Consider the following 24,265-nt stretch of genomic DNA (forward strand, 5'->3'; position numbering starts at 1 on the left):
TCTACTTTCACAGCTCAGATATAAATATCGTCATGACCAAGATATTAGTATTTTTATACAGAACCAATTGAGCTATATTTGAATAAGAATTTTGAATGCCATTGACTCCCTGGCATAAATAAATAAATGCTACAAACTCTGTATTTAGCACAGTGAAGCCACAGAGGCAGGACCTCTCCAGTCCAAGTTAGTGTAAGCAATGGGAGCAGCAAAAATGATTGTTTATGATCAACAAAGATATTCTGTATCTGTGGAATTCCCCATTCGAGAAGACACACACACACACACACACACACAGATAGGAGTGGTTCCTTTTTCCATGTTTACATAAACAGATTCTGCAGAAATCAGATAAAGCTCCATTTAATCTACTTTGTCCTGTTTAGTTGATTTAAATGTTATGGTGGGCCTCAATCATGAAAGATATGGTCTCCATGTCTCACATCACAACATATCCACTGGCTCATATGATCATTATGGTAGAGAATATCATTTGGAATGTACAAATCAATGTGGTTGTAGTTCTACAGAGTAGCACAATTGCGATAGCTATCCACAGTAGCAATGTATCAGACATTGGGAGAAATCTTTTTAATCTGCCCTTCATTTCAAAGGATTTCCTGCAAGTGAGTTTACGCATGCAACAACTGAATGAAACTTTAAATAAACAACAAAAAGGTGGAATTTACATTTACAAAACAGTCCTTTTATTCTAAATTTGTAACCTTGTTTTATACGTTTATTATAAAAGAGAAGTTCATCAGAGCTCCATTGGAAAGATATGTCTACTCAACAGTCTCTACAGAGCAAACAATGAAACTCTGCTAATTCTTAATCATTGATACAATATATTTACAAATCCATTAAATCAAATTAATATCTATAGAACAAAATGAAGATACTCCCAGAACTATTGCTTTCTGAATATCTACTGTACCAGACAGAGAGTTGGCACAATTTGACAGGACTAAACCACAGATATGATCACTGTACTTATATTCTTCATACATGCCAACCCCTAGATTAAAAACCGCTTGGAGAATATCATTTTAAAACATGTCCTTAGCTTTTTTGTTTCAGTTCAAGAGGAACATATCTTCACAATACCAGTTGAAATCCAAGAAATAGCTGATATATAACTTATAGTTGCCTGTTGTTACATAAAGTGTCTATCACATAACAAAAATGCCCATGCTTTTTTTGGGCCAGATTAATGTCCCAATTTCATGTATTGCATTTACTAGAATATGCTTCACATACTGTACGTGATATGGTTGAGAGTCCCTGTAATAGCCCTTTTATTCTCCTGCTAAAGGAATTTTCACTGCTTCATTCATTTAAATCATTACACATAATTAGGATGTTGCTACATTTCTAAATGAACTTGGATTGCTTTCATAGTAAAGATTGGATTTCATGCACTCTGTAGGGGCAAACCTTAATCGCTCATTCTGTGTCGGATACCCAGTGTTAAGACTGCCCAGCTTCGCCCATATGATTATTACCATTGCTTGAACACAAACTAAGGAATTCAAACATTTACTTGCATAAACAAGGAAAGTACCCAGTAGCTAGTGGTCTACGCTGGGGGTCAAGCTTGGGCAGTCCTATACTCAAAGATGTACAATCAATGTTTCACTCATTTAAACTAGCCCCACCTTAGTGTTTAAAAATAACAAGACATATGGATAGTCCCTTTTTTTGGCTACTGTTTAGTACTCACGTGTAAATTATTGCTATGTATATCAACAGCAGTTTGAATTTTAGCAGTAAAAAACCAAAGCAATGACTTGCACATCTATTCTTTTATGAATGCGGAATGAACTGAAGCAGTCTTCAGAGGTCTTCAGAATAGTGGCTTGCTAAGCCACAGTATATGTATGTGGTGAATATTTTAATTGCAGCTTTCATTTAATCAGATCATTCAATAAATATATTGTCAGTATATGTTTGCTTCTGTACAATATTTGCAGATATATCATTTCAGTTGAGATACTGACAAGCAATAGTTACCCAGATTTATTAGCATGAATTCAACAAGAATTTGTATAATATAATCTTTACATTCCTAAGTACTTTTTTTTATCAAACTACTCAGGCTCATAAAGGAAGCCCTATTGCTTTGCATTATAAGAGTAAACCAAAAATAACATTGCATAATATCTAAAATATTGCTATTGCTAAGCAGTGATTATCAATATCTTAATATTTTAAAGCAGTGCTAAAAATCACAACGATAATGTTACAACTTAATTCAAAATTTTTATTGGATAAAAATGTGCAAAAAAGCATACAACATAATCAAAAAGCAATTATACTCCAAATGCACGTTTTAATACAGTTCTCTGCAAAAATCTATTGGCTCAGCGGAGGAGAGGGTTCGCCGGTGTGACAGACTAATTCATTAAAATGGGACCATTCTATTCTTTGGTATAACCAGATGTGTGGCTATACTTCTATGACACAAGTTATAAACAGTTAACAAGCTTGATGTGCCACAAATTGTTTTGTATATGGAACTGAAAATGGCCTGTGTCCGTTTTCTCCTGCTGGAATCAGAGATTTTTTATTTTTTTATACATTTTGTATTTTTAAATTTAGCTTTTTTGGCAATGACAGAAAAGAAGAGCTGTACATCCTTTTACATTTTCGGAAAATATAGACGACTGAAAGGAAGCTTCAACAAAAAAAGAATGTTCATAAACTGAGACATAACTCATTTGCAAGACTCTGGGTATCCGACAACATAAAAAGACGCCAACCAACCCTTCATATCAGAGAACTTTCACCTGCACTTTAATATATTTCTTTAATTATTTTTTTAATCATAGGTGCACATAAAAGTTTAGCACCCAATAATGTTCCTCTAAAAGGAGCCAAGAAAGGTACAGTAAACCAGAGTGGAACCTTACGATTCTGTCAAGGGTTAACTCTTGATTTTTTTCATGGCCTGCTTTCTATCTGCACAAAAATATCTGTACAATTTCAAAGGAATAAAATAAGCCACAGACATCTCTTTTAATTCCGCCCCCTGGTGGTTAGAGATGTATCTACAACTTCACATTAAGGCCAGAGCACAATTTTGCTAGGTCCCTTGATGAAAAGTGAAAACTGGATTTGGCTCAGATCCTTGCAGTGAAGTAGACTCTTTTGGTGAAGTCTGATTTGAGTCACCCATCTTAAAAATCGACTTTGTTCTGATGTGAGCCGGCTCTCAGCAGGGTGTTTATATCTTTTCAATATGGGGTAGTTTTAAAGAAACCCTGTGACCACAAATATTTGGACCCCCACAGTGCAAGGAAGACATATGAAAAACTTCTGGCTTGAAGTTCACTGGGGAAAAATATTTTAGTAACATTTAAGTTGCAATGACCAAATTAATGTGTGCTTGTTTACTTATGTATTTCAAAATGCCTCCCCAAAATTCCCTGTTGTACAGATATTTGTGGCATACCCAACACACCGCCTCAGGGGGAGGGTGTTGCTAGGCGGCGCTCAATTCCCTCCAGCTGAGTTGGATTACTGTACCTTCAGACAATGGCCACTAAAACATTACATTCTGTTAGGCGATGTCAGTACTGCGGCGTGACGACTGACAGGCCGCAGGAGATGGTGGGGGTCCGCGATGGGAGGGGGGTGGAGAGTCGGGGGAGGAGGGGGGGTTGCCGGGGCGATGTTTGCTGTTACCAAATGGTGTAGCCACCGCTGGACCCGCCCATGAAGAAATTGCTCTTGCGCTGTGACATCATGACGTTGGCGCCCTGCATGGCCGCGAGCTGTGCTGCGTTGGGGATGTGGCCGGGCGGAGGGGGCTGTGGAAGGGGGAGGAATGTGTCAGACCCACAGGAATGGACATGATAATAATACTTTGTCCTTTAGCTTTAAGTCGACTAAGCAGGGCCAATTCCCCCTGGAGCAATGCAGGGTTAAGGGTCTTGCTCAAGGGCCCAACAGCTGTGCAGATCTTATCGTGGCTTCACTGGGGCTTGAATCATAAACCTTCGGGGTCTTGATCCACCAACCCAGTCATGTGCCTTAACCACTAGGCTACAGACTGCCTCACACGTGGTTAAACACCCCCCCGCAAAACACACCATTTTAGTTGGGTATGTGGGTGAGTTTAGCCTCACAGTACTCAGTTCAATTTTAATTTGGTGATGGAACACAAATCATTGGCTAGAGTCAGACTAAGATGATAAAAGATACTACAGACATCAGATCAAACTCTGATGTCAAAATTGCAATTCAACACCATGGTGTTAACTGGCAGTTGAGTACACAATTTGCTTGCTGGTTAACAAATATTATCACCTTTTCAGAATCTAACCAACAATTTGCTCAATCAATTAATATGAAATGAAGCAAGTCATTTTACATATTTATTCTATCTTGATTTAACCAGACAGTGAATACAAATGTTTTTCAGTTACAACCCGGGGGAATCAAAGTGGTTCGGGAATGCACGGTCAGTCAGTCTCATTTAGCTAGTATGACTGAGCCTGGTACGACACATGAATGGAACACAAGAAAATGACTAGAAGAAGCTAGCCCCTGCACCTTGATGCAAGTTGCAAGGACAGTACAGGCTGCAACCCTAATAACCCTAATAAGTTCTTCATGCTTACTGATATGAACATAGGGGGAAAACAGCCAAGGACATCGCTCCCAATTGGTGTGAGAAACAGTGAGATGTGGTTGAGGTGCAGAGGAGATGCTACTCACAGGGATATTCGCACCGCCTGGTCCAAAGCGAGCCCCTGCATCAAAGCCACCCTCTATCAGCACTGTGGAGCCTGGGGCGTACACTGGCCCCATGGGGTAGTATGCCATGGGTACATTAGGGCCGACCGGGCCTACTGGCACAGACTGCTGCAGGGGCATGTACATCTGCGTGCCGGGGTAGGCAGAGGACATCTGTGGCATCTGACCCGGGGCCTGGGGAGGGTGCATGTACCTGGGCTGGTAGATCTGCAGGGGAAGGGAGAGCACTCATTACAGCACAAGAAGCTGTGTGCGCGTGAGCAAGAATCTTTAAAAAGATCACAAAATACACATTTTGTCAGGCAGCTCAGAGGAGCGCCTGTCGCCCCTAGAAAGAAACAGTGTGAATCAATCAATAAATAAATAACAGGGTGGCGAATCAGAAATTAGGCCATACCTCAGAGTAGGGAGGGGGTGCATCAGAGTAAGGCGGAACTTGAGGGGACACCTGCAATGGCGGGGGGTACAGAGGTGCACTGGCTTGCTGGGGATATGCAGCTTGCTGTGGATAGGGAGCTGGAGCAAAGAGGAACAAATGATATGGAAACCATCATGTGAGCTGGCAATCAAACCATCAAAAGGTATGATCAGGAACTTTCAGTTGGAATGTGACCTCGGAAACTAGTGGATTAAATAAAGGTTAAATATTTACTGTTAATTGTCTGAACGGCAGAATTGGCAGGACATCATGCTGAGCCAAATTAGGCCTTTGTACATTATCCCCTATGTGTTCGCTGTAATATTATGCAAACTCATAAGAATAACTACTTACAAACCATACCCACCATCGAGGGCTGCTATTTATAATCTGCAAGAAGGCCTTACTTTAGCGAGTTCCCGAGTACCTGGTACGCGGTTATTGACACTAGGAAATAATGGAAAGCTTAACTGCAGGCCTCTAGAGATGAAATGTAAACTTTATGAAGAGTAGCTACATTATTTAGAATTTCATACAAGTTATTATATTGATCGTCTTATAACTGCTATAGCGGACTTTAAGCTACACTCATATCACTCAATGAACTTTGGGCGATAGCTATTTTCGAGCTATGATCTAGCTTGCTTTTAACGGAAGAGTATTTAGCTAACATCAATACGGATTGAATGCTATGATCGTGTATGTAGTAGCTAGCAGGCAACCATTAAATAAGGTACATTTTGATATCGCGCAGCATTGTGGCTAATAACACCAATACTGGAGCTACTGTACATTTCAATACCGTTGATATTTAATATTATCTAGTTAGCTAAGTAAATGATGCACATAGTCACCCACCTAAGGTAACGTTACTAACGTTACATTTACATTTCACATTTTTGTGAAATTTGGCAGACGCTTTTAATCCAAAGCGATTTACAAGTGCATAGGTTCTTCCACAAGTCAAAGCATCATATCCATAACTAGGAAAATACACATGGAATGCTGTTCTAAACAGTCGTTAGGTGACAACACCTTGCAATGTTAAGATGTACCTAACGCAAGACCATAACTCACATGCTAGCTAACGCTAGTTTACTTTCAATGTCGTATGCACTAAGTTAACCTAGCTAACTATCGCACTGCCAACAACTAACGTTATACAGGGGTCCTCAAAACGTTACTAGGGGTAGGTTAGTAGCTAGCTAGCAAGTACACTGACCAGATAACCGTCAGAAGTTGGCTCGACTAACGTTAGCCATTTGTACGTTGATTAGCTACCTAACTTTGTAGCTAGCAAAGCTATATGGTCAGACCTATTATGCAAACAGGGATAGCCTGCTGGCTGCATAGACATCCATTTTGAAAGACATTCGGTTAGTCAAACGTTAGCTAGCTATTTTGACCATGTTATTAAAACTGCGCAGGCGATTTTCTGGACATCACTAACGTTAGACTGTCAAGTTAGCACTAGCTAATATCGTTAGGCATCTTAGTTAACGTTAACGTCGGTTGACGCAGACCAGACAAATGTAGGTAGCTAGAACGTTCGCTAGCTAGTAGCAAGCAACGAATGTAGCCTAGCTAGGTAATGAGCCGTTTGACTTGGGCCTAAACGTAACGCTGTTAATGATGACAGCTCTAGCCTAGCTACCGAAAGCTTACTTTGAACGAAACGAGGGAGATCTAACCTAGCTAGCTAGACGTTAATGTTACCCAAATATTTTAACAAGACTAGCAGTCAACAAACCACGAACACATAGGTCTAGTTCTCACTTGATGGCTAACGATAGCTAGCGAATCTTACCTAGTTCTACCACGACAAACAGAATCAGTCATTGTGAGCATGCTAGCACTTGCGAAGACGAATTATCTGTAACATCACCTTTGCTGTTCATTGTCCCGTAATGGTCACTGGAAATATTAACGATATTAAGGTCAGACGTTGGATGTGGGCCTTTTCTGTAGCACCTGATTATCCACAGCAAAGTTTCGCGTTTGTTCGGTTTCACTTCCTTGTTTGTGCTGCTCTCTGGTTGTGTTATTGCGGGTCTTTACGTCACCGCCACTCCCTGAAGAGACACTTCCGTACACAGAGAGTGCGCAACTATGCCCAAGGCGCATAGTTTCTCTGAATGGTGCCTACCCGGCAGAGAAGCCTATAGTAATATGAGTTATCGTGATAATTCACTATTTTTTCTATATGGTCAAAAGACAGTTCTAATGCTATGAAATCTATGTTTCTGAGTTTATGAAAACATGCCTGCACAGCCTTTTTAGTATGCTGTTCAAAGTTACGTTTTGGATTGAAGAAACACACCAAGGCTTCTGGGAACGGGTTTTAATGTTGGACGCAAATGGCTCCAAAATTTCTTGAATACAATGGTTAAAGGGAGTGTTATTTTATATTGCATCACAGTAGGGATGAAGGGGAAGAATGAGCTGAAACTACAGTAAATTGACCCAGCCCTGGAGGAGGACCACTTTTTTCCTGCAACCACATAGTAACTCCTCTTTTCTCCTTTAATGAGTAATGTACTTTTCTCAAACATCAAAATGTAGATAACAGAATTTGATTAATTTATGACAAGTATTGTATTTGTGGATCTTGATTTATTGACCAAAAAACAGCCTGTGGAAGGAATCTCTCGTACGAGAAGCAAACAATCTTTGTCCCAATCCAGAACCTGGGTGAATTGTAAAAATACTTTAAATAGGTATTAATAACTGTACTTTCAGGGGGGTGATACATTTAATGGAATATGGAATAAGGAATAAGGAATATGGAATAAGCCGGGTAGGGTATCTGCATAAAACAAGCTTTCTCCTTAAGGCAACCAGAGCTCCCCCCACAGTCAAGTTCAGGAATTGTTCTCCATGCAACGATTTGACTTGCATAAATTATGTTCATGACGTAGTATAAAGGCCAATTTTATATGAAATTGTATGGACTTTTCCATGCAAAGAGGTGTTTTCAGGGCATAATTCAAGGTATTTGTAATTCACCTCACCAGTAGGTCACCGAGTTGGCATTATTAAATATTAAGAAGAGGAGGTTTTAAACGCTGCCCTCGTTATCAATGCAAATGCCTCTTTTGTGTGCTGCCGTAGCTCCAGACTGCAGGCTGTGAGATGAATGTTAAATTTTTCGTCTCTCCACAAATATTGACAAAGCTTCCGTAAGGGAGAAAAACCTATGAAACTGACAAGTCCTCGGTAAGTTGTTCATAATGTACTCATTCTTTGAACGAGACATCTATTGTCAAACGTAAACGCACGAAAATAGTTTTTGGTTAATATGCAATTGTATTAATTAGCATAATTTATATATTTATGATAAAGAGTGTGGAAATCTATGAAGTATAGAGCTTCGCGTGGTGCAATGTGTGTAGCCTATGTATGTGTGAAGTAGCTGTCCTGAAATTAGTACGGCATAGTACGGGATGACTGTTATTGGGTCGTAACAGTTTAAAGATGGGTAGTCTTTCTAGATTTCGGAATGCAAGGAAAGGAACACGGTGTTTGCACGAACAGAGCAAAGCATTTCGTGGCTAAAAACACATCTCTTGTTATCGATCGGTGATGATACATATTCAGTAGCTATTAGCGATTTAAGTGATGTAGGGGGCCGTAGGCCCTGAAACGCATCTCTTTTTAGAATTGGTATTTTTCATTGCGATTTAGGTTACATATGGACACATTGCGAAAAATGTTGGGGGGGATAATAATGTCTCATTAGCTAGTAACAGAATTCACGGACCGTAGCTTCAGTTTGATTTTAGTGGTTAATTTGCCTTGGCTGTATAATCAACATTTTGTGCACGTTTCTATTAACAATATATACAGGCGTCGATTATGCATTGTAGCTTCTGAAATTGTATGCGTCATATAAGGATTTGCATGTTGAAATATGAAAAGCAAGTTTCGTTTGTGAATTGTAATATCCAGCCGTTCATGGTAAATAAATTGATCTGTCCATCCTCCGTTTCAACTAAATAAGTGCCGAGTTCATTTTATAATTACTACAATTTTTTGCTGAATTAGGGCTGCAGGCTTTCACATAATGTATATAAAGTGAAATCTGTTAATTGTGTTGTCTAAATAACAACTGCTGCTTAAATCCTGTGCTTTAACGCAGTTAAATGCACATGGCTGAATGAACCAATTAAGGCAGCATTAATTGGTTGGAATGAAAACCTGCATTCACACGGCCCTCCGTGACAAGGGGTCCATTATCTGAATCTGCTTGTATTAGCACAGTAAACACATTTGTAACCTACACTGTACATTCATGTTGGAACACCTTTTTGAGAAGGATTTCTGTGCACGTATTCTACAGTGATTCGGCCAGTTCTAATCGTACATCACACACCAAAACATGTTTTCCTCCAGCCTTGTCAAAACGCCTCAGAATCCAAGATACAATTAGATTGAATGGTCCTTAAACTGCTCTTACTTTGATTTACGTATAAGCATAAGAACAACTGAGCTGAGCCTTCTAATTAATACTTAATGACCTCTATTGATAAAAGAAAAGATCTCTGGACCCACATCTGTCTAGGTAAATTGGTATCATCTGGCAGTAGCCTGCAGCACATTGTTCACCATTCTGTTGCTGAGTGGTATGACTTTTACTGATGAAGGTTGAATTACAGTTACTGTAGATTTGTCAAAGTTCAATGTCTTTTCATGGTCTATAGCTAGTAAATCTGTCTGGCAATACAGTAGCTTTGAAATAAAGTAGGCACTAGAGGTCATGCGGTGGTGTGAGTTTTAGTTGTATTTTGAACGATAGATACAATTTCCATATCTGTCACAATGATAATTAAACAACTGTTAAATGTGTAGATACGAGCTACAAAAATCTGTCCCTATGTTTGGCTCACTGACTTCTGCTATGGTTTCATTTATGAGCAGCTTGACTCCAGCTTCAGTCAAGTTTCTCTGGATGTGGTCCACAGTGCCTTGAAGAAATGGCATGAATGTGTAACACACTACCCCCTGGAGTTGCTTTCAATAGCATTGACAATACTGTGTTTAAATAAGTAGAATTATGAGAATTATGCTGTAACAATATTAACTCCTTAAGTATCATCCCTTTTCTTAACACAAGCTTTAAAATGACATACCCAAAATAAAATATTACTGAAACAAAGTTACAGAAGCTCAAAGTTTTCTTTCTCACTGAAAAGATTTTCAGTTTTTGACTGGATACAAATTATTGTAGCTGTGGCATGTATGCTTAGTGGATAGAACGAGTGACTTTTAATGCTTACAAACGGTATGTCCTGTTACCATAGTGATTGCAAATTGCAGGCTGAAAAAAGGAATAAATGCAAAAAAACTCTCACTGGCCCAATCCTGGGCCGGTGAGACTTAAGGGATGAAATCAATTCCTTCAGTAGGAAGATTGCAATAGCTGTGATTGATATATTGAAGGAGTTGTGATAGAGAGCAAAGTAGGATTGATTTACAGAATGAACAGTGTTGGATATGGAGTGAATGAGCAGTGGACAGAGATAATGAACTGAAGGGGCAGTGTTGTCTAGAGAAATAGTGCAAACTATAGCTATGGATAGAGGGTTGGCGGGGCATAGATAAAACAGGCATCAGGGCAGGACCAAGACAAATGTATAGGCGTAACTGATGTAACAGTCATGGGCAGAAGGAGGTAGAGAAACCTGAAGCAGCAGTGATAGGTAGAGGGAGATGCAGGAAGGTATCGAGTATTGCACTTCATTGGGGGAGCCAAAGCACTCCCTGATTGGTGATTGTACAGGGGCAGAAGGAGAAGGACAACAGAGAATGCTGCTGGCCAGCAGGTGGACCGCTGGTTCCACCACTTTGAAGGTCTACTGAGAAGGAGATGAGAAGGGGGTGGTGGGGGCAGAGAGAGCGGGTGTAACATATGACAGGAGGCTTCCTAGTTGGAGCTGTTTATGTTTATCTTATAGTATTATGTAGGTATATTATTTTATGGATGCGTGATTGTGAGAAAATGTTAGGTATGTGTGTAATGTTACGTAAATGTATGTACTCCTCCCACCAGAAATATAAAACAAGTATGGATCAGGCTGTGATTGAGTACCATGACTTTGTCAGTGAGTAGGTGGATGGGTGAGTGCTTAAGGGAATGATGTTGTGAGTGAGTGAGTAAGTGGATGGGTGAGTGCTTAAGGGAATGATGTTGTGAGTGAGTGAGTAAGTGGATGGGTGAGTGCTTAAGGGAATGATGTTGTGAGTGAGTGAGTAAGTGGATGGGTGAGTGCTGTTTCTGAGAATAAATTAGTCAATGAATGTATCGGCGAGTGCCACCCAGATTACACAATGTAACCGTGTCATTTTGTGCCACCCCCCAGTATGTGGGAGTAAGAGCTGGGAGGTGCCGGTGGCCATGGACCCAGATGTGTTCTCATCCAGTGATGCCCCCCTCACCATTAATGAACAGGTACCACTCTACACCCTCTCCTCCTCCCTCTAATGGTCTGCCTTCTTTTTCTTGTCCACTTTTTATGGCACCATCTCCTTACATGACCATGGCCTCTCAGGTCTTTAATATTTAATATATCCATGTGACTGCTCATGATGATTACCCTTGCAAAGTAATACATACATGAGTAAAATAGGAGTCATTAGTATCATACCATAGGATATTTTTGAACTTTCGAGAACTTTTTTGAACTTTACAGCATATTATGAATGTAGCCACATGTTTTGCAAAACTCACTCTTGGCTGAAAGCAATGTGAGATGTTGGGGGGGGGGCCTTGCAGAAGACATTGCTTACCCATTGGATGGTGCTGTCATTGCTCTAGTCTGTTGACACCTTGTGCTGGTTCTGCCATCTGTCCGTCTGCCTCGTGTGCTAATGTTTGCCTGGCTTTTCTGTTCTCCCTGCCGCTCACTGTCTCACTGCAGGAGATGTTTTTTTCAGCCATTAGTTTCCTGCCCATTGAAATTCCCTACCAGAGATGAGCAGGTATGCGTCCTTTCCCCCACCCCCACCCCCTTTATCTCACTGCTCATCTGGGGATTCCCCTCTTCACTCCTCATTCATTAATGGCATCACATTTTTTGAATGAAACATCGCGTCAAAGGATTTGTCACTGTAATTAAAGACGTTCCTTTTGGGGATTACAATAACTGATTGTTGACTAATGAGTTTCAAATGGAGCATATTGCAACAGGACTATTAATAAGTCCTACTAATAGGCTTTGGGGTTAATTTTCCAATGTAGTGCTGCAAGCTGTTTTGCTGACAAATGAAACACCAAATCATTTGAGCAAACACAACTAAATATCTATGCCTCATTACAAGTGTTTGAGGCCCAACACTATGCATGATATTTTCTACCAGTGAAAAGGAAATAGGAAATAATCATATATTACTGTACTGGTATTAAAGTTTGTGTGGATGGCTTTTATCTGGAATATTATACTGCAAAGAATAAGAATTTTATTGTCGTAATTATTTTAATTTGCAAAATAATTTATTGAAACATTTTGAATCTGATCTTTATCAGATTGTCAGATTAAGTTATGCCAAAATCATGATTTATCACCAGCTGTTACCACTTCACATTTAAGTGCAAGTGATTTTATACAGATTCTCTGGTCAATATCAATAAAACTATTAGAGTAAAATACACATTTGTCTGGGTAGCCAGCAGACTTTGTATTAGCCAAGTGAAGATCATCTGAGTCCTGTAACATTAGCTATGCGACTCAAGCCTTACCACCTTTGGGTAGCTACCTGGGTTGTGTTTCATATAGCTAGATCACCATAGTGAGCTAGGAAGCTAGCTTGTTATCTAGCTAGGGATCTTAGTATCCAATGCAATTTTCATTCATTTCATACCCTGATCCATTTTGCTGTATTTTGGCCTTTGCTGGGGGCTCCAGTTGCCACTTTTTCACCTGTTAGTCACACCATTCAGAGCATGCTTTTCTGTGGTGGAATTCTACACTTTTGCCTCTTTGTCTCTGTTATGAGGGACCCTGGACCCTGGATCCTGGTTACCTCAATGTCCTCTTTCTTCCATTCGGGATTTGTCATTAGAAGCTGCTCAATGGGTGGTGTGTCCAACATCTCCACTGAATTATATCAAATTACATCCTGCTCTGTAAATTAAGTAGCCCTGCTGTTGCAGGATTTTCAAATAGAGTGCTGTGTATATAAAGCTTTTTTTTTTGCATTCAGTGAAAAAGTACACACACATGCATGTACGCATGCACAGACACACACACAGCACGCAATTCTAATTCCATCTAATTTAGTCAACATGGAAAGCATTAATTATCTTCAGGCCCTGTGGTCTCAGATTAACTTCAAACTGTTCAACAATAATTCATAAGAGCAAATTTGAATCCATATTGGTTTGCACCATATGGATTGTTTTACAGTTAGACTATTCTTATTCTACTTTCGCCTCATCTCTGTTGAGCTGTCCACAGCCTAAACTGGACATACGCGTTTGGTCAGACAGGTTAGGCGACTATCCTTGTAAGGTCTTTTTTTTTTTTAAAGGGGTGGGGTTCCAGCATTGTTAACTTGTTACTTTCTGCTGTTATTTTCAGTTGTAAATATGATCTAAGAACTGAATATCGTTCTAACTAGTATATTAATTTCTAGCTGACACAGCCACTTTGCTGGAATGCTAGAATGAATAGCCCAGTCCATGTATTACAGTATGTTGTCACTGACGTGCCCCTGGGCAGGTTTGCTTGAGGAAGTGCTGTCCAAGTTGGTCACATTACAGGCTGGCTTGGACAGGCAAGAGCAGCAGTGGAGACTTTTATCAGATAGTCTAGAGTCAGCCTGCAGCCTGATTGGTGTAGACATGGCGGTTGTTGCACCCGATCACATTTATTTTGTGACATATATTTTGCCTCGGACTCCTACAACCCAACCACATTTTCCCATGAGGGCTGAAACTGCCACCACTGCTGCTGCAGTGCAGAAATTCACTTCAAGCACAGGTCCATAGTTAGGAAAAAAAATGAATGGCACCCAGAGCATAATAAAATACAAACTCAGATAAAGCAATAAGAGGGAAACCCATCAGGAGAGGGTAAAAGAGGCTCCTGGGTACCATAGCCAGCTAACAGACTGCCTCGTAGAGCAGTGGAGCAAGCAACCCAATGTCTAGACTGTATCTGTGCCCCCCTGTAGTCAGATGCCTCCTGAGATTTCTTCCCATCTGGGAGGTTTTTTTGCCACCATTTGAGGGTTTTTTTCTCCCCTCTAAGGAGTTTTTTTTTTTACCTCATGCTATCTCTGGGCTTGTGACAGTCTTCTGCGAAAAAGCACTATACAAATACAACTGAACTGAATTTAATTAACTTTGGACATAGCATTTCCCAGCTGAGTTTGAGTCAACAGAGTATTCACTTCATTGACCGATGATGTCACAACAAAGCAACAGGCTTTTTTGAACAGTTTTGAACCGGCATGCCAAATAAGGAAAAAATAAAACCTGGACAAAATATTATTTACAAAATAGGCTGTTTTTGTGTTTTATGAATGAAATGGAATAGAACCACGAGTGAGGACATTTAAGTAACATTTGTTAAAACAAAATGTAGGTGCTTTATCTTTGAGAATAATGCTGTGTTTCAAGTAAGCTCTGCATATCCAACACAATTGCTGCATTGTTACTGTTGGATCTCCTTAATTTCCAATTGGGGTCCCATCCTGTTCCATCCCGTCTAGGTGATTGTGATGCCTGACCAGGAGACAATCCGTGTGCTTGAGGTGGGGGTGGACGCACCCCTCCCTTCTTCGGATTCCATTGGGATCCCTGAGCCACTGGGAGAAGACTGCCCCAGGGCGGAGCCTGCTGAAGAGGGAGATCAGGACATGAACCCAACAAACCCAAGCAGCATCCAGACTGCAGGTTAGTTACACTCCAGGGGACTCACAATCCTGCTACGGTCCACACCCACAGCATTCTGACTGCTCCCATCCAGATCCCACCAACATACTGACCACTCCCATACCGATCCCACCGACATTCTGACCACTCCCATCTCCATCCCACCAACATTCTGACCACTCCCATCTCAATCCCACCAACATTATGACCACTCCCATCTCAATCCCACCAACATTCTGACCACTCCCATCTCAATCCCACCAACATTCTGACCACTTCCATCTCAATCCCACCAACATTCTGACCACTCCCATCTCAATCCCACCAACATTCTGACCACTCCTGTCAAGATTCTTGACCGCTCCTGCCCGATCTTACTGTGATTCTGCCCACACCAGTGTCCTCTATTCGTGCCGTGTCTTCATTTCCTTGCCTACTATTACACTCATAATTTGTAGTGATTCTATTTCCCTTGGCCTAATAGACATAACTCACATTATTCTTCCCATCAATGCGAACAACATCCACCTCCCCCACCATTTTTTTGGGTTTTCAAGGGGCAATGACCCAGGCTTGAACCACAACAAAATAATTAGCCTACTCTTGTTTATTTGAGCTAATCGTCTTATGGTATCTGGCAGTTTGTGTTGTTTATTTATCATAATATTTACACAGCCCTTGGTAGCATTGTGAGATTTAAAAAGAAAGCGCTTTATTTGAATGAATAGTCTAAAATGACATATCACGCTCTAGCTAGTTTGCTGAACATGAGTAAATGAGGATTTTAATATTAGCATTTGTGGAAAAGATTTGTTTTCATCAGAACATTATTTTTAGCTAATTTCATCCTGCTTACTGTCACAAGTGTCATAATAAAATTATGAATGACATGCATTTATTGCATTATTATTGTAAGTTGGCAAATTGTGGAAAAATATATATCTTTAATATATATGTTTTATATATATGTCTATATTAGTGTAAAAAATGTCCTACGTTTCACAGTTGCAGCATTCCAGGGGCTAGCATGACCATTGCTTTGGCCTGCCATAAGAATAAGCCTTGTTGTATTGAGACCTACCCTGCTTACTCATTGTGCAATGTGTGGGTGTATATGCTGCAGTGGTTGAGTTCAGTTGTGTGTGTGTGTGCGCGTGTGTGTGTGTGTGTGTGTGTGTGGTGGGGGGTTGTTAGTGCATCGTTGAAGGCCCTGTCTCTGACCCCATGGTCCGCTGCTTCTACTGGGTTTAAGTTTGTTTCAGAATTAATCAATGAATTACTTGATTACTTATTTAGGTAATTGATTAGCTAAAGTCTACAAACCTTTTTTCTAAAGCCAAAATTGACTACATTGAACGGAAACTACAAAAGCACACAGATTTACAGGTCCTCAAGATTTGACGGCCCTGCTCTGGGACTTTGCCATTTGTTTTGTTGCGGTGTAGTATAATATGGGTGCACTGGTGCATTTAACTAAGGGAAAGTCAGTAAATCAGGGTGTTTCCCTCGTCCTCATATGCAAGGTGCAGAAGTGGCTGTAGAAGTGCTGGCTCCAGTGCTGCAGACAGTGGCCTCTTCAGCCTCAAACGACATGGCCATGTCCCAATCCCAAGCAGCAGTGCCTGTTACAGTGCAGGCCAGCCAACAGGTGAGGCTATCACACACACACACACACACACAAACACACACCCACACATTCATACACACACTCAGAAGTACACTTACGTACACACACCCACACACACACACACACACATGTTCACACACACAAGCACACGCACTCAGAAACATACACACACAATCCCATGCTGCCCTTATAGTCATGGAACAACTGGCTTCTGCCCAAGCGGGTAGTAAGCAAGCAATGAGAAACTCTTGTTCTTGTTTCTTCAGCAGGGTTGTCAGGTGAGATGGTTTGGAGGGGAGGTGAGGAGATGAGGTTGCTGATCAGTTGGACAGAAGCGGTTGAGAGACTGTAGTATGTCTAATGGGGGAAAGGCAGTGAGAGAGGACATAGAGGAGAGGGAGTGGGCTGGCTGAAAGAGATAGCAGACTGTGGAGAGGAGCAGGCAGGATTGTGCCATTTTGAAGTTGCTGATGCAGCTTTTAAATCAACAGAGGCTCTGCTGATGGTAGAGCGGAGCTGGGGAGGGGAGGGGGAAGTTGAAGAGCGAAGAGAAGCAGACCGATAAAATGACAGCCATTTTTCTCTCTTTTTGCCCTCTCCCCATCCAACAACTTCCTGTCTCTCCCTTCTTCACGCACCCCACTGTCTCTCCTTGTCCAGATTATGGCTCAGGACAGCCTGAGCGCGCTGCTGACAGGGCTGGTGGCCCCGCCCGGGTCTGTGGGACAGCCGCTGCTCCTCCCCCTCAGCGTGGGGGGGTCTGTCGGGGGCCAGGGGGGGCTGGCCGTGTTCACCGTGGCAGCCCTCCCAGGCCTCACCTCGGGTACCCCGTTAGGGAGCATCCTGAAACTGCCCTTCGCCGGCCTGCAGGGTGAGACAGCCGCCCCTCCTCATACTAACGTGTCCGCTTCTTCTCTGTTAACCTTTTGGGCTCATCACCCAGCATCTACTCCTGCCCTGAGGCGAGGATTGGCCTGGTTTGAGATCTGGCCAAAGGGGTTATTACAGTCCATGGGTATCTATTTATTCTAACCTGCCCCTCCTCCTTACTCTCTCTCCCCAGCTGCCGCTGTGTTGAACACGGTCCAACCCCAGCTCCACACAGTTGCGCAGACAGCTGTCCAGCCTGCACTCCACACAGCTCCGCAGACGGTCCTCCAGCCTCAAATCATGCAGACAACTGCACAGACAGTCCTACAGCCTCAAATCATGCAGACAACTGCACAGACAGTCCTCCAACCTCAGATGTTGCAGACAACTGCACAGACAGTCCTACAGCCTCAGATGTTGCAGACAACTGCACAGACAGTCCTACAGCCTCAGATGTTGCAGCCGTCTGCGCAGATGGTCCTACGGCCTCAAACAGAGCAGACAGCCGTGCAGATGCTGGCTGCCTCAGCTGCTCAAGCTGTAGATAAGGCATTTGAACCAACTTCATCGGTGGCAACGCTGCAGACAGCTGGGCTGTCCATAAACCCTACCATTGTAAGCCTGTGTCTGTGAGAATTCTGTTCAATGTGTGTGCGTGTGTGTGTAATTACATGCAAAATTAGTATACTACTATGTAATGCTACTACTACTATTAACACTACTACTAATAATTATTATTATAATAATAGTGAAACCTTTTATAAATAACTATACAGTGCTTGTTGTCTCACTAAAGAATATGAGAGAAAAGCAATATTGATGAAGACTTTGTAAAGATGTAAAGACTAAAGTGTCTTTGACAAAATTTGGAGGACAAAATCCCTCTTTGGTGCTTTCAAATGAAGAATTGAAATATGCATGTAGATGCTTGTCCATTTAATAGTGTTTCTATGAGTGTGTGAATATGTGTGGCTGCTTGTCTCTGTGTGAAGTCTGCGTCTCACTGCCTCCCTCGCTGTGCTCCTCAGATCAGCACGGCGCCTTTGGGGGCACAGCCCCAGTTCATCAGCTCCCTGACCACCACGCCCATCTTCACCAGCGCCCTCTCGGGCGTGGCGGGGCTCACGAGCCAGATCATCACGAACGCGCAGGGTCAGGTGAGTGTGGGCGCCGCACGCACGTTCGCGGGTTTCCGTTGTGTCTCTGCGTCCGCTCCCGCTGGCTCACCTCTCCGCTCCTGTGTTCCAGGTCATCGGCAGTTTGCCCTTCCTGGTGAATCCCGTCTCCCTGACAGGGGACCCGTCTGCTCCGGGTCTACAGCTCCAAAGTGTCACACCCCAGTTGGTCCTAAACGCCCAGGGTCAGATCATCAGTATCGGCAATGGAGTGGCCACCACGACCGCCTCTGCTTATCCCATGCCCACCATGCAAACAGCACCTGCTAAGTCCAACACACAGGTACTTCAGAGTCTGCACCTGAGTGAGTGCCAGATTGTATTTCAGTGTGTCTTCCTCGTGTCCCCAGATTGTATTTGTATTTGACAGTGTATAACTATCCTCATATTGTCGTTTTTCCATTTGTTTGTATTACTGTAACCATAACACATGTTGCTGGATCTTCTCTATTTGTGTGTACGGTTGAGTCTGACTCTTGATTTCTAAGCATCTTGGGTTGCCCTATTATTCACTACAGGGTCTGGGTACGACGGGTGTGAAGGTGCCCCAGTCCACTGTGGTCATTGACCCTCAGCTCTCTGCTGTGAAGACGGTCACGTGCCTCTCCTCCCCTGTCTCTCTCAACCCGGTGGATTCTCCCACTGTGGGCCAGCTTGTCAGCAGTATGTAGGATTGGTATTCCATATTACAGCGACAGACCCCCTCCCACCATCCTCCTAAAACCTTGAAGTCCCCCAGATGCTTTTTCCTCCACTTTGAGATGTTGGCAGTATGTAGCATCAGCTTTGTGTAATGTTGATATGCCACTCCATAATATTGAGATGATTGTAAGTGCCATCATGTTTGTGCCATAGTTTCTCTTGGTAGTTCAATATCTGAAAAAGTGCCATTATACTGTGTACATACTACAGCATATAGTGTAGGTCTGTTTAATGATATTTACATAAATATGCATAGTGACACATAGTTTCACTACAATTTTCACTCATTCCTGTCGTTCCTTGTTTTGTAATGTAAATTCATTGACTGAATTTAGCAACATTTAACATCAGCTTGACGTGCGAACATGGCTGTGCAACATTCTTCCTTAGAACCCCAACATGGAGTCGCTGAGGAAGATGGTATTAACCTGGACGAAATTAGAGAATTTGCCAAGAGCTTCAAGATACGCAGGCTTTCCCTGGGGCTGACGCAGACGCAAGTAGGCCAGGCACTCACTGCTACAGAGGGTCCCGCTTACAGCCAGTCTGCCATCTGTAGGTGAGGAGCCATCTGGATTATGGTGGTTCTTTTCCACAACTGTAATTCTGATATAATTATTTGATTTTCAGGGAATTAAATAACTTTTTTGCACTGTAAATTTGTGATATTAGTGATCAGTTGAATAGCAGTTCTTGGAAATATCTAGAAAATGTCTGAAATTCTAAAACGCAATTGTAGGCCTGGCCCAAGGCTACATTCTCTTCTGTCAATTTGGCAATGACACATGACAATGACTCTGATTAGACACTGCACAGGCAGAGATGGAGCAAGGGCCAATGGGATACATTGTGTGTTTTCCTCTTATCCAGACTGCAGTGCTTGTAATATCAGTCAGAATAAAGGTAATGGGCAGTTTTACGTACATGGCCAGAGGTCTCACTGTATCTGCTCCTCCGGGGGAACGTCCCGCAGGTTTGAGAAGCTGGACATCACGCCCAAGAGCGCGCAGAAGCTGAAGCCCGTGCTGGAGAAGTGGCTGGCAGAGGCGGAGCTGTGGAACCAGAAGGGGCAGCAGAACCTGATGGAGTTCGTGGGCGGAGAGGCCTCCAAGAAGCGCAAGCGACGCACCAGCTTCACCCCGCAGGCCATCGAGGTGCTCAACACCTACTTCGAGAAGAATGCCCTCCCCACGGGCCAGGAGATCACCGAGATCGCCAAGGGGCTCAACTACGAGCGCGAGGTGGTCCGCGTCTGGTTCTGCAACAGGCGGCAGACGCTGAAGAACACCAGCAAGCTGAGTGTCTTCATGGTGCAGTAATCTGACCTGGGTCAAGTTATCATTCCAAATACTTTAAGCCTTTTGACACTCATAAAATGATTTAACGTTGCTGAGAATTTTAAATGAAATGTCTGTCTTCACCAGTTTAACCCCTTAAATCTGTGGGTTTTTTTTGCATTCATTTTTATTTTATTCACAGTGAAATTTTCAATCACTATGGTAGCAGGATACACCATTTGAAAGTGTTAACTTGCATTTCTATCTCTATAACCTAATTTAAGATGCCATTGCTTTAGTGATAACGGTTCCTTATTTTGTAACGTGGGTGGCAAAACAAGCATGGGGGGATGTTCTCTGCATCTTGGAAATCCATAGATTACATGAATACAAAATATGACCGATTGTTAATTTACTGTTATTCTTATTTAAGCAAGCTCATGTGTTAATTTTGTCCCCCCCACACAGAAAGTATGCTAGAGGTATGCTGAAAGATATGATGTGTGGGTTCAGGAGCAGGTCTGTTCACCTGCCTTTGCTCACATTGGTCAGCTTGCTCATCATAGCCTGGCTCTGATTGGTTGAAAAAGTTCTCACTGGTATGGCAAAGTGTCATTCTTCTGAGGTGTGCATTCCCCTGTAAGGGTTTTCAGGGGTATGGATCAGTGCTTAATTTGTAATTTGCAGTTTGTTGTGTCAGTAGCATGTGAATCATGGGTGTATCTTTCCTACTGTATAAGCAGAACAATTTCCTTCTGGATGTTCTGGGTGAAGAGTGGTGGATATTTATATAATGGTTTTATTTCTTATTTTGTCATATCAGGACCCAATGGGGAAGCGCTCAGCGGGGAGACGGAGTGCGGCAGTATAGTTATTATATAATTGAATAGCCTCCCTTTACCACCAGCCCCCCTTTACCACCAGGCCCAGTCTTTAATAACAGACATTTTCCCACTAACATTTAGTGCAGTAATCAAATAGATAGTGAAGCATTTGGTTTCTATATGCAATTATACTGTTAATATGTGAACGTCTCTGAGACATTTAGAAACTTTGCAATGCCCAAAATGAAAAGGAAAGGCGATTATGTAGTTTTTAGATTTAATTTAATGTAAAATTTCATTTTCACTAACTACACAGTTCCACGTTGCTAGCATACATTTTTATTAGGTATTTTAAGCATCATTTAACAATGATAGATATAAAACATGGTAATGTTTATTTTCAAGAATATATGTTGTGTATTTTTAATTTCAATATTAAAGATACAAGGGGTTAAATAAATACCCAAACACATTTTTCTGAAAACGTATTTTTTGACTGACAATTTATTCTATTGTAAAGGGATACAGTGTGTTATTAATTGAAAATGGGCAGGTTAATATATAAATACTGTATTTATTGGATTGTTCCATTTTAACTGAGGTTCTACTGGTTCAATGTGTCTCATAAATATTGGTTGGTAAAATTAATGACAAACGACATTAGGAGGGAACTGATTTTGATTTTGGTAATATTTGTTGGAGGTCCATCTCTGTTAATAAAACATGGCAGACATTAAAACTGATTGCGTGTTGTCCCATGTTCTTTCTGTGGGGATCACTGCTTAGCTTCTGTCCCTGTGGTAATCACTGCTTTAGCATTTGTGCTGAGAAATGACCGTGGGTGATGCCTATCAATCCACCTGAGAGGCTGCTAGCATCTTGCTTTCCCACTCTTACTAAAACACAAGCATTGGCTGTGATTGGAGTAACTCTTACTAGCAACTTGTGCACACAAATCCAGTGACCCAGAAAGCCTTCCTGGAATAAATGAAGCCATGCACTATGCTCAAGTTGACAATCTGTGGTTAGCAACAGAATGGAAATATATTTGACTACAAGATATTGGGGCAGTTTCACAGACACAGATTAAGTTTAGTCCTGGACTAAATTTGAGTTGTGTATGGAAAATTTCCATTCAAAATTGAATTTAGTCAAGGACTAGGCTTAATCTGTGTCTGAGAAACTGGCCCACACTGTCTATGAAGATTTAGAATTTAGGGATTAATGACCAGATCAGGGCAGTCACCATGATAACTTTGTTTCTCTATGAAGAAAAATATCACAACTCTTTATTCATATATTTACTAGTTTGAAATTGCATACCAATTGCTTTGGCACCAATCTTGTCTCATCTGACACCATCTACTGTGGGGTAAATGTGGCTTCTGCATACCACTTGATATGTAGAGCAAGTAAAATCAATCACTGCGCAGATTGAAAATATACATTGAGCAGTTTGCATACCTGGATAAATTATGTTTTTTATTCATGCTTGCACTGTACACAGCCTGCTTTAATTGAGCTCTAATGTACTGACCAGACCAAGTATATCAGATACAACTGAAGCATTAAATATCACTACTGGTAATTGAAAGCAATGGAATTCTAGAACACTGACTCGGAATAATAATAAAAAATAAAACAATCCAAAAAATCCTACTCTTCGAAGGATTAAATTGTGTTTGATTCATTTTATTGCATGAACTAATTTAGTTGGTTCTGCTGAGCCATCAATGTGAGGAGATGTCTTGATGTATGAAGAGTGAGTTAAAAAGCATACATTTAGATAAGTGTCCAAATGTACATTTATCCAGAAGACAACTTGACAAGGGATGTGTAGGACTGTGCTGTGTATATGTTGTGTCTGTGCAAATCCTCTGGTGTTTCTGGACAGCTTGTTCTATTCTGCTCACTATATACCAGATGCCTGGCAGACCACACCAGGATGAACACAACCTAGATTTCAGACTCTTCTGGAACTTATTTCTGAACAGTGCTGACCCAGCAGGGTGCTGCCAAGCAAGATATTTATGCAGGGTTAGTTTAAGCACAGGAGTAATAATTTCAGGACATTTTAAATGTAAATATGGTGTTAAGTGTATGCTACATTTTAGAAAAGAGAAACCTCTCAGAAGTGGTTTAAATGTGTCAGTAGATTACTTCAACTATTACTCTGGTTGTTATCACTACCACCACCACTAGTATCACAAGTACTACTACTACAATAATAATAATAATAATAATAATAATAATAATTCCATGGTAACTGCACCATTCCATAAGACACCTCAAACCTCTCGTGTAAAGAGTACAGCATTCAATGCACTGGCTTTTTTCGGAGGTATACACTCTATTCAATTAACCCTTTCAGAACCTTTTTTTTCTGCGGGTGTATTCTCTAAAATGAGGGCTCCTGGGAGTAAGAAAGTACAAAAAGAAATCGCTGCAGCCAAAAGGGCACGTTTGCTGTCTCGGGGCAGGACGGTGTGCTTCAGCGTTTGTTGGTGTCTATCTGTGCACGTGCCAGGTGCAGACTAGCCCATTGATATAATTTGGGGCTGTAATTAATTTAACTTTAAAATTGATATGTTTACAATGGAAAAAAACTTAATGAAAAACCTACTAAATGCATGCAACGTACATGGAACTGGGTTTCGCTGTCATGTGATTTGAAAAAGTACAAATCCACGAGACTTCTGGGAAATGTAGTGTCTGAAAAAACGTGTCCCTTTTGCAG

At 41.6% G+C, this 24,265-nt stretch overlaps 2 protein-coding genes across 4 annotated transcripts; one reads left to right on the top strand and one right to left on the bottom strand.

Annotated features, from left to right (window-relative positions):
- Positions 1-2,242: 2,242 nt before the first annotated feature.
- LOC133110287 (DAZ-associated protein 2-like) lies at positions 2,243-7,257 on the bottom strand. Its single transcript, XM_061220284.1, has 4 exons — positions 7,065-7,257; positions 5,159-5,277; positions 4,723-4,968; positions 2,243-3,812 (listed from the first exon to the last, which is right to left on the bottom strand). The coding sequence occupies exons 1-4, from the start codon at positions 7,075-7,077 to the stop codon at positions 3,684-3,686; spliced, it is 507 nt and encodes a 168-aa protein (XP_061076268.1). The 5' UTR covers positions 7,078-7,257; the 3' UTR covers positions 2,243-3,683.
- An 895-nt stretch (positions 7,258-8,152) lies between these two features.
- On the top strand, positions 8,153-22,267 carry LOC133110273 (POU domain, class 6, transcription factor 1-like). 3 transcript variants are annotated; one of them, XM_061220251.1, is made up of 12 exons: positions 8,153-8,395; positions 11,539-11,627; positions 12,097-12,157; positions 14,891-15,074; positions 16,577-16,701; positions 17,341-17,551; positions 17,744-18,165; positions 18,579-18,707; positions 18,799-19,008; positions 19,244-19,388; positions 19,818-19,986; positions 20,401-22,267. In XM_061220251.1, the coding sequence occupies exons 2-12, from the start codon at positions 11,584-11,586 to the stop codon at positions 20,744-20,746; spliced, it is 2,046 nt and encodes a 681-aa protein (XP_061076235.1). In that variant the 5' UTR covers positions 8,153-8,395; positions 11,539-11,583; the 3' UTR covers positions 20,747-22,267. The 3 variants fall into 3 exon arrangements, with proteins under 3 accessions (XP_061076235.1, XP_061076237.1, XP_061076236.1); XM_061220253.1 differs by having other exon boundaries at positions 19,818-19,982; positions 20,401-20,573; XM_061220252.1 differs by lacking the exon at positions 12,097-12,157.
- The last annotated feature ends 1,998 nt before the right edge of the window (positions 22,268-24,265 follow it).

The sequence above is a fragment of the Conger conger genome, chromosome 14, assembly GCF_963514075.1.
Source record: "Conger conger chromosome 14, fConCon1.1, whole genome shotgun sequence".
NCBI lineage: Eukaryota > Metazoa > Chordata > Actinopteri > Anguilliformes > Congridae > Conger > Conger conger.

Bases quoted from the DNA above. Each gene is read 5' to 3' on its own strand.
- LOC133110287 (XM_061220284.1), bottom strand. The intron at 4,969-5,158 runs GTATGGCCTAAT...CTTCCCCTGCAG, and splicing joins CACCCCCTCCCTACTCTGAG to ATCTACCAGCCCAGGTACAT. The intron at 3,813-4,722 runs GTGAGTAGCATC...CCCCTTCCACAG, and splicing joins CAGGCGGTGCGAATATCCCT to CCCCCTCCGCCCGGCCACAT.
- LOC133110273 (XM_061220251.1), top strand. From the start codon at position 11,584: ATGTGTTCTCATCCAGTGATGCCCCCCTCACCATTAATGAACAG. The intron at 11,628-12,096 runs GTACCACTCTAC...GTCTCACTGCAG, and splicing joins CCCTCACCATTAATGAACAG to GAGATGTTTTTTTCAGCCAT. The intron at 12,158-14,890 runs GTATGCGTCCTT...CATCCCGTCTAG, and splicing joins TCCCTACCAGAGATGAGCAG to GTGATTGTGATGCCTGACCA.